Raw genomic sequence first — 14,399 nt, 5'->3', positions numbered from 1 at the left:
CACTCCGCTTTGAACTGGGAAGAGACTGATATTACTGCTTATTTACCTGTTAAAAAATACTAGGAACGTAGAAGTTACGGTGAGAGGAATGGAAAATATAAATCTAGACGTGAAATGTCATTTAGATATTTAGGTAAACGTCCGTATGGATGACACTGACCTAATGTATGACTTTTACGCAGTTTATTTTGAAAAACAAGAAAACGGTTTTTAATATAAACATAAAACAGGACTTAATCGATTGCATGTGTTATCTATGAATTTTGTTCCGAAGCTGTCATTAATACGTTAAATATTTTTCACTTTGTGAGGTAGTTTTTGCTAGGAGGTGCATCGATTTAGTTGTGCGTCGGGTTTCTTAGTACATCTGTTACGACATTGCATCTTAAAAGTGTGAATAAAAAACAGGACTTTATAAGTAATTAGTAAGTGCTTATTCATATTGTTACATAATAAACCAAACGATTGATAATGTATATTAAAAGTAGATTATTTTCCTTACGTTAGTATTTAGAAGACATGTCATACACTGGTAAAAAAATTTAGCGTTTAGTAGTGTATGACATCTATGTCATTCACTCGCACAAATTACTATTTTATGAAATTTAATATTGACCATGTTGTAAATATACTCTGTAAAAACCAATTATTTTTCGATCATGTGAGTAGTATCTGACATGAGTGTCATACACTGTTTTACTATGGTGGTGGAGTGAATGACAGTTACGTGTTGAGGTGTCATTCATTGGGTCGTAACTAGTGTCATACATTGGTTACAGCTATCATGTAAACTTGATGCACCTCCATGTCATACACTGGGTCAACGACATTTTTTTTTCATAGTCATACAATGGGACATTCGAAATTTCGCCAGTTATCCACTGGTACAATTTCAGATGTCGAGGAAAACTGAAATAATTAATAATTGTTATTACTATTATACAATGTATTGTTCCGCTGATATAAAGGAAGAACTGGTTTATAAATCTGCATACACCAATAGTCTGTATGGGTCATAGTTAAGTAGTTTTCCGGGTAAATGTCTTAATTTCCTCCTAATAGTGTCATTCACAGGGACACTTACCTTTCGTGTTTCTTATGGTAACATTCCATTTCTAACCGCAGCTACACTACCAGTACTGAACGCGTCGCTGTCATTATCAATTTCCATAGTAAAATGAACAGTAGTGCAGCTGTCGTTGGAAATGGACTGTCACCCTTAAAGGAGGGGTGTTAATTTTACGAGTATGAATGACTGTCTTTGGTACCGTAGCATGGAAATAAACACTTGTTTGAATTAGTTGAATAAAATAAGTGTTTAAATATCTTTACACGACCATACAAAGAATGGAAAGAGAGGAGTGTAATGTTCTGTAAATACTACTTTTTACGGTCCTATTTGCTCCTCGTTGGTCCTATCGTATTTTTGTAGCTAAGAAGTGAAATTTGCTTAAATCGTCTGTAGGTTAATATATTTTAACAATTCGAACAACTCACCCCTCATCGCTCCTGACGTAAAGGTGCCCATCACGCTTGCTGAGTTTCCGCGTTGAACTGCGATGCACTGCACAACCTGTGCGCTAGGAACGACCCGGAGTGGGGGTATACTAATGAGTATGATCTTAGGCACTTCACTTAGGCGTCATCACTTTCCATAATGCTCGACTAATTCGCTGGTTTTTAGGGTTCCGTACCCAAAGGGTAAAACGGGACCCTATTACTAAGACTTCGCTGTCCGTCCGTCCGTCCGTCCGTCTGTCCGTCTGTCTGTCACCAGGCTGTATCTCACGAACCGTGATAGCTAGACAGTTGAAATTTTCACAGATGATGTATTTCTGTTGCCGCTATAGCAAATACTAAAAACAGAATAAAATAAAGATTTAAGTGGGGCTCCCATACAGCAAACGTTATTTTTGACCAAAGTTAAGCAACGTCGGGCGTGGTCAGTACTTGGATGGGTGACCGTTTTCTTTTTGCATTTTTTTTTACCTAGGTAAACCTTACCTTTTGGTAAAAATACTAGGTACTTACCTAGTAAAAACTTCTCGATTCACAGTTACATAAATATTCTCTTTACGGAAGAGGGTCTATTTACAAATCAAATTTTTGCAGAACGAGGCTGGATCTGCAGGAACCTTTGTAACGTCGTTTGGGTCGATTAGGGCTGCCTTTTTATGCCCGCAGTTCTCGTAAGACTGCCAGTGTAATGTTACATAATTATTATTTTGATAAAGCGAACTATTTGGCCTCTGTTCTAGGGTTACGGTAAAATGTGGGTACCTATTTATTACTTTAAATACTAAGGTTTTATAAAATTTGTCTTTAGTGGTTGACAAAGTCATTAACGATATTAAAATGAGACGTAATGCTTATTTATATTTTTAGATACCAGTCGCCCTTTGACGTGATTTTTGACATGGCAATTTACACACGCAGAAAACCATTATTATATATGGAAAACACAATTTGACCGAATCATTAAACAATCCTACATGCACGAAGCACGTGAATACAAACGACAAATCTAGATTACCTATTTTAATATTGCTTTGAACGTTAATTTTATTCCTTAATGGCCGAAGATAGGTTACTAGCAAAGTCTCGTATGGAAAAAGCCATCCCAATAATTGTGCAACACGAAGGAACATCAACCCGGACTGTTCTCGATCACTTACCCCGCATTTGGCTCGCTATCTCTCAAATACTTAATGGTATGTTTGTCTCCTACAGACTTTGTCCTTTTCGCCACGAGCTACTGACCGGTTATTACTGGTATAAGCGGTGATAACCGATAGTCAGATGCTCATTAAATTACATAGTGATTTGGTTGACCTACTGGGTGTCAAGCTTATCAGCAATGAGGTTACCACCAGGTTAAGATATGATTTAGGTCAATATTTGGGGCATTGGTCAATTAAAAATATTTACTCTATTATATAATATACTTTGCGTGAAGTTTAAAAATAAACACATCTTATATTTATAATTACTTACTCTTAAAAAATTACCTACTGTTAAGAATGCGTACGTACCATGGTATAATAGTAATATACTCCGCCTGGTACTCTCTTCCCGTCTTTTCTAGGTCACCTGACTGACACAAGCCTACGTCATCGTGCGACAGCGCTATATGATAATATGCGATAGCGCTATATATAGCGGCCATGTTATTGTGACGTAGGCTTGTGTCACTCTGGGAAGAGAAGACCATGTTTTATTAGACTATGGTACGTACTTTTAAGATGACGGTAGCGTCACTGCTGCAAGGTTACTTGTGGAGCGTTGCAGCAGAGATATTGCTGTCGCGATTAGAACATTCTTTCTGTCATTTTATCCAAAAAATGACGGTGACACCGCCCATTTTTCGCTACTGCAGCGCTCCATTCTAGTGGCTATAGCTATTTAAATATCGTTACTTAAGTACTGCTCCATTAAACATCTACTTTAAGTTTATTTGCATTATAAAATTAAAGACTAAGCGATCTTGACGTGTCTACTATTGAAAAACGCTTTTTTTAAATCAGTAAATATTAATAATCGTATATGATTCATATTTGCCGTGAATTACTTTTCAAAGGTGTTTTTCACCTGTGAAAAAAAAACATAATGCGAAAAAAGAACTAGATTGTTGTAGCCGTAACTAAAGTATTCATTGTCCCGTTTGTCTTGAATATCTTAATCTATTTCTATTCTATTTTACTTTGTTTTTTCTTTCCGATTTTTGACATATCGATGATATTAAGCATGTCTGTTGTCTAGCCTTCTACGTTTTCATTTTTAGTAGGGGAGACCGAGGTGAGTTGTGGCAGAGGAGAGTTGAGACATCGTCGATTTTTTGGAATCTATTAGTTAATAATAACATTAATAACAAAGTAATTTTAGTTTTTATTTTAAGTTAGTATTAGTTAATCTATTAGTTTCTAGTTAGAAACTAAGTCGCAACAGTGTGAGTTTGTTAGCTCGTAACTTGAACTAACAAGCACGCGCTATTGCGACCTAGTTTCTAGTTAATAGATATTCCAAAAAATCGACGATGTCACAACTCTCCTCTGTCACAACTCTCCTCGGTCCTACGTAGGTTGATTTAAAGCAATTCTTTCTTTACTCTTACTTGTCTTTTTTTCCTCTAACAGGACTTACATTACTCTATACAAAATAACAAAAATATTTTTTTCTTATTGATATCCGACATAATTAGTACCTATATCGAATATAATACTAATTAGCTACCCACTTAAAATGGTAAGGTTAGTCATATTTCTAGGTGACGACGATAACGTGTAGGTTTGTTGTTATTGGAAAGTTTCCATACCTAATATTATAAAAAATATGTTTTTAGTTAAAAATACTATTACCTAAACTCTCGATGCCAGTGCGTGATACCGGGTAACTTACCGTGACCCCTGACTGCTAGTATTTCAAAGTGTATTTTTATCACACTAGGTCGATATCAATATAGCTATTCCACAAAATATAACGCATTGTATTCCAACGCGGCAATGCCCTACACTACGAGCGTGATGGGCATTTTTGCGTCAAGAGGAGCCTGAAGCGGGTAACATTAGGTAGATTTTTATACATGTGCTAGTCTGGTTTTATATACTCAAATTTTACATACATTAATCAATTAAATTGTCAAATCGACGACGAATCGATGACGACCACTCTGGCCTAGTGGGTAGTGACCCTGCCTATGAAGCCGATGGTCCCGGGTTCGAATCCTGGTAAGGGCATTTATTTGTATGATGATACAGATATTTGTTCCTGAGTCATGGTTGTTTTCTATGTATTTAAGTATTTATATATTATATATATCGTTGTCTGAGTACCCATAACACAAGACTTCTTGAGCTTACCGTGGGGCTTAGTCAATTTGTGTAAAAAATGTCCTAAAATATTTATTTATTATTATTTATTTAAATCACAAAATACCTACACAAACAAATACATTTAATGTATAGTTTTTAATTGTATTTAAGTTTAGATGTTTTGGGTTTAGTGGTTAAAATGTATATAAAATCACTACACCTTATAAATAAACAAAGTCCCGCGTCTGTTTGGGTGTTTGTTCGCGATAAACTCAAAAACTACTGAACAGATTTTCATGCTGTATTTACTTGTCAATAGAGTGATTCTTGCGGAAGGTTTTAAGTGTATAATTAAGCCGAGGCGGGTCGCTAGTAAAAATATAAACACTACATCCGGTGAATAGAAAAAAAAAATTATATAAGTTAAAACTCTTTGAGAATATCACCAAGTAGTTTATGCCAAATAATGATTGGATTAAAATAACTTTTTTATAACCCCCCTCTCTTTATAATCTTCAAAATAAGTATACACGACACGTAGTTAGTACTAGTTAATGATAATGAGCCGGCTCTTATCGCGTTCAGTAAAATCCAGTTTTCTGCCTCGGGCCGACCTTGCATTTAACGTGTGTTTCATTCCTTCTCCGTATGAATTCACGATCTTCAGATAGCGTTATATGCGGAGTTTTGCATTGCTATACGTTAGAGCCATAGCCTTCGTGTGCTTTAGGTATTTAAAAGAGACACAACTTCGGGAAATATGTAAGTTAAACGTACTGGGGCTCGACGCGGTCCAAGTACATGTCATCTTGAAACTTAAGTCATTTTCAATAGAGGTGTCAGCAAGGTGTCATCTATTGGGCATTAGCATGTTGAGCTGTAGTACGTTTACCTTATTTTTCGACCGATTCTGATAAAATTTTGTGAGCAGCTTATGAAGCTTATCGGGTGGTCTACAACTCTGCTCACAAAGCCACTAGTTTATTTAGCACAAGAGTAGGCAATATCATTAATCGTGTATTTACCCAATTAAAATTTACATCATGTTTTGTATACATCCGATTTTTACTTTTACTTGCAATTTAATCTACAGCTCCGCTCTAGTTTAACAATGTACTATGGATCAGCACAAAAAAGTCAATGAATTCACAATAGCGAATCGGTTCTGTCAGTTTTTGCTCCTATTAACCTTTTCCGACATCGATCAAACTATTTCCAGATTCTTCTATAATTCAATCGTCTAGCGCGTTATATTTTTAGATTTTAAAACATTCCACTATTTTATACACAAATCAAATCCTTTGTATTTTTTGTTCAAACCACGCGCCACGGCTCGCCGATTTTGCTGATACTTTTATTATACGGTTTGCGGTGACTACTGTTGATTGTTATGGTTTTTATTAACCATGAAAATATTAAGTACGATTAATATTAAACGTTTAATCTTAATCTAATATAATCAGTATAAGCAATATTTAAAGGCTTCTGGTCTAATATTTTTTAAATGTTTTAGAATTTAGTAGGTAGGACTCGTATCAAATATATAGTACTTAAACTAGATTTTTCGTAAATGTTACCGACAGAATTTAAAGTCCTTATCTCTGTTGTATAACTAACTGTTTCTTGTTTAACCTGAAAACATCAAGTTATATTAGTATTCATTAAAAGTTTAAATGCCAACGAGATGTAATTATGTTGTAGAATATTAATGAAATGAAAACTCTAACTTTGTATAGACATTTTAATTGGCCATAGTTAATTTGAATTCAGACTATAATCAAGTTAATCCAATAATTTTTCATTGTTCAATATAATTTATTATAAGTAGGCAAACTTGTAAAAATAAACAATAACAATATATATATATATTACTCACACTGTATGTACATAGGGTACATAGAAGCATCATTGTGTTTCTAGGTGTGAGAACCCAAGAAAGGTGCCGCCCCCGTCACAAAAAAAACAATAGTACCTACCTACTACCGTACAGAAAGGACACTTCCTACAAACCTGAAGTTTGACAGCGATTCAGGGTCGAATCAAGCTATCCTTTTCTAATATATGGCACTATCCCTTTCGGCTATTTAGTGTTGTCAAAATTCAAGTGATTATCTGTGGTCGTGCACGCAAAAGAAAGTCAAGTTTAGTGGTGCCAACCCTAATAATTGCTCGGACCAATGCTGAGCCGAACGAAGCCGAGTTCGACCGAAGTCAGGAGACATCCCCACTGCCCTCGTGGAACATTCCAATATTTCCAATGGACTACAAAAAAATGACTGTAAGGTGTGACGGAATAAACCAAATACGGGCGCGTGTCAGTCGGGCGACCTAAGCGTCGTGATAAAGTGATTTGTTTTGTTATTGTTATTATCAGTGTGTTAACAGCTATATAAGTGGAGCACGCTCGGCTCCCAGCCATTCAATCTCCCGAGCCATCGGAAGTCGATCCAGCTGTAGAATTTGAAACGAGAAGTGTGAAGAATGATTGAGAAGAAAGCGCCTGCGTTTACGGAGCTTAGCGAGTTCGCTAGTGTTGGCGTAAGTTTATTTTATTATAAAAGCTCTTGTATTACAATTATTATAAACAGTAGGTCCAGCCGTGCCAGCTGTGAAAAGGCCTTCATCTTCAAGCATGCATACTTATGGTAAATATTTGTGAGAAGTAAAGTATAATTTGTATCTTATAGCTTTTTGGAATGCCGGTTTCCAAAAATATAGAATTTTGGCTAAAAACGGTTTTAATAAGATTTTTAGTGTAAGATCAAATTTAGTTTTTAAGCGATGGTCAGATAAATTATATTATATTGTATAGTCCCAAAACCGGTCAGTCAAAAGTTTATGTAAAATACAGTGTGTTTTCTGTAACAGGAGCAATAAAAAGAAAAAGTCTAAAGTATTCATAATTTTAAAAAGTTGCTGAACAAATGTTGGTCAGTTTGAGGAGTACAGCCTTTAGTTTAATTTATTGCTTCTGTTACAGGAAGCACCCTGTATAAATAATTTACCACCAGACCACACCAAGATCCCAGAAATGAAGCCAAAAGAAATATAATAATTATGTTAACTCATTAGAGACGAAGCAAGGTAGATATTCTATTAAGATAATTACGTGGTTTAGATTCCCCAAACTTCCTTAAAAGCAGTTAAAGTAATGCAAACTGCCCAGGCGCTGTGGTCTCGAACTTAGCCCCCTAATAATCGAAACTCTGGCAAAATTCACCTTTACGATCTTCACCTTAAGTAACCTTATGGTGTACCCCTTAATTAGATGTCTAGATACAACCTAATTTAGTCGTTAAAAAAGTTTACGTTTAAGTCGCCGTGCTAAAAATAGGAAGGTTATATTTTAGTGCACTCCAAAATGTACGTTGTTAATTTTAGATTGAGAAATTAAAATTGTCGTGCATTGTTTTACAGCGACTGTAAAATGTTATAATTGTATACTAACTAATATACTATATTTTTATTTTAACATAGAATAGGTTATTAATATTTTACTGTTTGCATGACTTTGAACGTGATAAAAAAACGATATAAATTGCTGGCGTCAAAGTTATAACTTTTTGTAACTACGAATACTTACCTAGTATAACTAATTGTACATTTACATACAATCCGTTAAAAAGCTTATAAGTCAAATTCTATAAAATTTAACAAGACTCATTCCTTTATACATATAAGAAACAAGTAGGTAACCTAAATGTACAAAACAAACCATCAATCATAATTAAAAAAATCCGCCCCTCAATATACTCGTAATGCTAAAATGATTCCCGAGATAGTACCGGAGTTTCCTTTCAATACGATACCAATCGACTGGATTCTCCTTTGATCGATATTTTGTTTCTATCTGTGTATTCAGACCGAAATAGTGAGGTAGGCCAGATGGGCAGATTACGTCAATCATGCAGCTGAAACGGCTTACGGAGCCCGGGGGCGGGCGGAGTAAAAATGGGAAACGTTAAGCCTGGCGGCGATTAATACGATTCTATCCCTGCTTTTTGACCACTTGACAGTTAATGATAGCTTGTTCTTATTTTACGTTTTGAACCATTTTATAGAATCTATTTTCACTGCTACAATAATTTTAGGAACCTTCCTTGTAATAAAACTGTACGCCAATTTTATTTAACGTTTCACAATTGTACAATAAACTAAAAAATTTTCACTACAAGTGAAAAAAGAAACACTAGATTGTTTGCTTGTTGTGACTATTTTTGTATTTTATGTCCTTTGTTAGAAGAAAATTATATTTTCCTCAAATAATAATATTCAAAGAGATATTTCCAAGGAAATATCTGTATCTTACATATCACAACAATTGCCAATCGAGCGTAAACCACGATTTCTTTGAAAGCATATAAACTAGAATTTTGTTCTATTATTATTTACGGTATGTTTACCAGATAAAGACATACATAAGTACTTTAGAAGTTACGAGTATGAGGGAACCATACATACCGGTAAAAATCATAACCCTCCTTTTGCGTTGCCGTAGTGGGTGAAAAGACATAAACAAATCAAATCATTTTGTAGGTTACTACGTCGGAATATACTTACTTTACCTTTACCTAGTTGTTTGCTAGTTTTATACTTACGTTAAGTTACATCCTTTTACAGGCTGGTGGCAAGGTAGCGTTCGCGACCGATGACTTCTTTGCGACATGCGAGAATATGCTTGCAGACAGCGATCCTCTGTGGCTCGCTGACAAGTACACCGAGTACGGCAAGTGGATGGACGGCTGGGAGACTAGACGCAAGCGCGTGGCCGGCCATGATTGGTGTATACTGAAGCTTGGCACCAAGTGTGTCATACGTGGTGCGTATTGAATTTTTGTCGTTCCTAATTGGCATTTATGATAGAATTTCTTCTGTAATTTGTTCTCAATCTTCCTCATTTGCCTTTTAAATGGTGCTCTTTTATTTTTGGAATGATGTCATTTATAACTTTATTCAATTTATTTGCTCTTGTTTGCTAAATGTTTATTTATGGATATCAAACGGTATTTGCATGCCTTTAATTTTTCTTAAATTTGTGTAATTCTACAGGTCTTCTTATCGACACGGCGTACTTCACAGGAAACTTTGCGCCAAAATTTTCGATACAAGCCGCCTGTTTAACGCTTGAAGGTATGTTTATCAAAATTAAAAATTATTTTTCCGTTTTGTAATTAAGTATTAAGTAAGAAGCCTAAGGTACAGGAACAGAGGTATACTTGAAACATCTAGATTCAGACTAACTAAATCTACCAAAACGACGTATGCTATGGGCCCCAAAATCTATAACGCTATTCCTGAAGATATAGCCACTATTTCAAATGATAATTCATTTTATAATAAGTTAAAAAAATGGCTAATTGACAATGCCTTTTACGACATTAATGAAATATTGTAGAACACAGTAAAATAGAATAATTTTCATGAGTCATCTTATTACATAGGTAATTTGTGTACGTACAATAATTAATTTTATTGTACACATTTGTGTATAATTTAATGTATCTCATTTGTGTATATCATTATTTTGATGCTTTGCTTAGTTATTATTTCACCGTTTGTATATTTGACGTGTAATGTATGTGTACATTATTAATAATAAATATGAATATGAATATGAATATTTCATTTAATTATAACAGAAGTTGGTCCATCGTTGAGAGTTTTCACATAATGTTCATTAATCCAATCATTACAGAAGAATCAATGCTACCGGAAAGAAATGCCTGTATGGGCACAGCGTGTACAGAGAACGAAGCGGAGGCTGTAGAGAGGCTTGCGACCGACAAGTGGAATGAGATCGTGCCTATAACCGCTCTCAGACCAGGCTACGAAGATACCAGACTGAATTATCAAAAGGTAGGTGATCTGACTGAAATTGTACCAAAAGTAAACCAAACAAAATAAATATTCTACATAGTGAATTCTTGTGGTGAAGTATATCAAACTTTCAAGGTCAATGTCTTAGTGTGCTGTAGCTGCAAGTATACAAAATGTTTTAATAGATTAAATTTCTAACCTCCATAGTCCAAGATTTCTCTAAAACTGGTTTATTCCGTTCAAACTCAATCGATGAATGCATGTGCCTGTTAATTTCATTTTATGTTTAATACGTAGATGTTAAATGTAAAATGAAATAAAGCTTTCTGTTTAAATCGTAACTTTTTTGGCCGGGCCAAAATATATAATAAATAACATTTAGAACATCACCCTTTTACATTAAATTTTTTGTCATTATAGGTACTAAGCGACGAGGCATACACACATGTCCGCGTAAACATTTTCCCTGATGGTGGTATTGCGCGACTCAGGGTTTACGGCGAAGCAAGGGCCGAGAGGCCGCTGCCTCATCACATGGTGGATTTGCTGTCCTTGCTAAACGGCACCACATGCCAAGGTAAATATTTAGCAAAGAATTTAATAGGAAATTGATTTACATTATCAAAACTTCCGAATTCATAAATCATATAAGTATATAGTACCTATCTTCATGCGAAATAAAGAACGATATTTACTTGAGATTTGAGTTGATGAATTTTGTAGTGTCGACCAATAGATTACTACATCCACTCCATCACACTGTCCAGGAATACGATTTAAAGATGACTTACTTTAAACCGAGCCATGTTCGGGACGGAGCTTCTAAAGCATCGTTTTCTACGAAAAGTCTCACGTGGTCGCTTGTGATGTCATAGAAAGGTAAGCGCTGTAAGCTCCGGCCCGAACACAGCCCGGTCTAACGTGATCCTTTGAAGTAAGCATCTTACCAATTGTTAAGTAATTTAACAGATTGAAGAACCTCTTTACCATCTGGACTGTCCAAAGCGTGACCGAAACACTAGTTTAACCAAAACCTATTTCAGGGTACTCAAACGCTCACTACGGCCACCCGCGCAACATGATCAAGCCCTGCAAGAGTATGTGCATGTCGGACGGGTGGGAGACGGCCAGGAGACTCGACCGACCGGAGGTTATCGAGGCTAATGAGGATGGCACGCTTAAAGTACCTGGTAAGTTGTATACTCAATACTCATTATTACTTGTTAGCCTGTTGTGTCCCACTGCTGGGCAAAGGCCTCCCTCTCTTTCTGCCACGCGTCTCGTTCTATGGCAATATTAGGCCAATCTTTCAGAAAGACGTCAAGATCGTGCCGCCACCTTCTTCTAGGTCTGCCATGACGCCGCACTATGTTTAATACTCATTAGTACATATTTATTTTACTGTCAATTTGTACCGGTAAGCCATGAGCCAAGCAGTTTTACGTCCATTAACATAGAGATCCTCAGTATTTCTTAGCAAAGGGTTACTGACTATTTAGATTCGCGCTTTTTACGTATTTTCAAGAAAGTAAGTTCGTGACTGTTTTAAAATAAGGAAACTACTTACATACTACGCAATCTCGTTAATTTCAACGCTGTTTACGAAAATAAACATAAATTTACAACGACAATCTTGATATTATTTAATAGGCTCACGCTTATATTTGACTTCCATGACTCTGCCAAATTAAAAGCACCTCTCAATGAACAACCGTTTTGGTTAGCGCTTTTTTTAATTAGCTACTTTATTTCAGGAGAAGAATGGGCCGTCTTCAAATTGGGTTTCCCGGGAAGGATCAAAGAACTGTGTGTGGATACTGCGCACTTCAAAGGCAACTTTCCCGATTCTGTCAAGATAGAGGGCACTTTCTTAAGTCGCGATTGGACGCCTGAATCAAAGCCACAGTGGAATAACATCCTAAGACCAAGCAAGGTGAGCTTTGGGATGAAAATTTTGCAGTATCCGACATCTAACCAGCATAAAATACGAGCTGCATTTCCTAATATTTAATTCACAAAACACAGCAACGATAGGTTGCCAATTACAAGTGCATATAGTGCATGCCACAGCATATAGTGCATTTGGCTCGAAATTTATAATTATGTACAGTCATCATCAATACTAACGGATGAAACAACGCTCCAAAAGTATCTGCCACCCTGGATTGCCCTGGAATTATTTTGCTAAATAGAGATACATTCCAAGAAATATACTTTAGAACACGAACTGTAGAGATGTATCTCTATTTGGAAAATAATTCCAGGCAATCCAGGGTGGCAGATACTTTTGGAGCGTAGTTTCATCCGTTAATATTGATGCTGACTGTACTCTCAATATGTTAGTAAATAATTGTAATCCAATTTTGTTTACAGCTCTCAGCACACAGTGAGCACTGGTACAACTGTGAGTCGGACTTAGTGACGCACGTGAGGGTAACCATGGCACCTGATGGCGGCATCAGCAGGGTACGCGCCTTTGGATTCGTCGACAGTACGATATAATAGTTTAATTTAGGAAAAAACATTGTGATAACTTTATCTCCTTAAGCGACCACTGACTAACAGGCCTGTCAGTTAGAACTAAAATTTGGCAGTTCGGAACAACTGACCGGCCGATATCGCCCGGCGGTCGGCTCAGTCAGTGAGTGGTCGGCTTTAAACATAATTTTGCAATACAGCCTAACCTACCGTCTATCTTAGATTTTATAGGAGTGAGTAAGCTGACGCTAGAGAAGCGTTTCTTTTCTGTGCTATTTCTTAAAAACATAGTAGTACAATTTGTTCTGAATTGAATAGCTACTTAAATCTATTTGTGTCATCCCTAAATTTTGTGGTAAAAAATGTTTGAATGTGTTTTTTTTAGATAACAAGAAAGCTCTGAATTTATTTGATGTATGTAAGAGGTAATGTATATATATTAAAAATACTTGGAACAGGTTACTTGCTATGATACTCACATAATTTAAGTTAATGGTGGCGTGTATATTTTATATTAAGTTATCTATTAGGTACTGCGTGTCTCATTTAATATTGAAGCTTGTTAATTATTAATACATAATAACAATTTAATATGGTACAAAGTTCCTTGTATTATGCCTAAAGTAATTTAATGTACTTAGTGTTAAATTTCAAGTATTATTATATTAAATGATTTATACCTTAGTATCTTGTTTAAACCTTTGCCTAACCTAAGTTTACCTACCTTACCTTTAGCGTAACTAAAAAAAAGTTTTTTAAAAAATGGCCAGACCGACCATAAGACCGATTAACAGGTTTGAAGTGCCAGTAGAGGTACGATTGACGCTGAAATACTCTCACCGTATGACCTAATTTACATATGTGACGTCCCACGGGAAAAGGTACCTTATGGCGGTTGGCGCTTACGCTATTATTAACGTCGCTCCAATATTATTGCGGCGCTATGCGACGTAAGCGCCAGCCGCCATAAGGTACCTTTTGCCGTGGAACGTCACATATATTTTTACTTTATCAGTGCTGTCATGCAGGCGCGACATACACTAAACTAGAGCCTTGTTATTATTTCTATATTATTATTTCGTAGCCTAATTTGTGTCCCATTGCTGGGCAAAGGCCTCCCCCTTCTTCCGCCACTCGTCACGGTTTTGTGCATCTTCCCGCCAGTCGCTGCAAAAAGCGTCAAGGTCATCCCGCCACCTCTTTTTTGGTCTGCCTCTGCCCCGGCTAACCCGGATCGGTGGGCCAAAGTGGCTACTCAGTGGAGAGCCTTGTTAACTAGAGGAAAAATATTCGCCA

At 36.2% G+C, this 14,399-nt stretch overlaps 1 protein-coding gene across 1 annotated transcript; it reads left to right on the top strand.

The window, feature by feature from the left end:
* Positions 1–7,190: 7,190 nt before the first annotated feature.
* On the top strand, positions 7,191–13,165 carry LOC134664553 (allantoicase-like). The gene is made up of 8 exons (XM_063521260.1): positions 7,191–7,346; positions 9,429–9,627; positions 9,858–9,938; positions 10,504–10,664; positions 11,046–11,202; positions 11,669–11,815; positions 12,380–12,558; positions 12,999–13,165. The coding sequence occupies exons 1-8, from the start codon at positions 7,290–7,292 to the stop codon at positions 13,125–13,127; spliced, it is 1,110 nt and encodes a 369-aa protein (XP_063377330.1). The 5' UTR covers positions 7,191–7,289; the 3' UTR covers positions 13,128–13,165.
* Positions 13,166–14,399: the final 1,234 nt, after the last annotated feature.

Source organism: Cydia fagiglandana, chromosome 5 (genome assembly GCF_963556715.1).
Source record: "Cydia fagiglandana chromosome 5, ilCydFagi1.1, whole genome shotgun sequence".
Classification (NCBI taxonomy): domain Eukaryota; kingdom Metazoa; phylum Arthropoda; class Insecta; order Lepidoptera; family Tortricidae; genus Cydia; species Cydia fagiglandana.
This window is presented reverse-complemented; position numbering and strand designations above follow the sequence as displayed.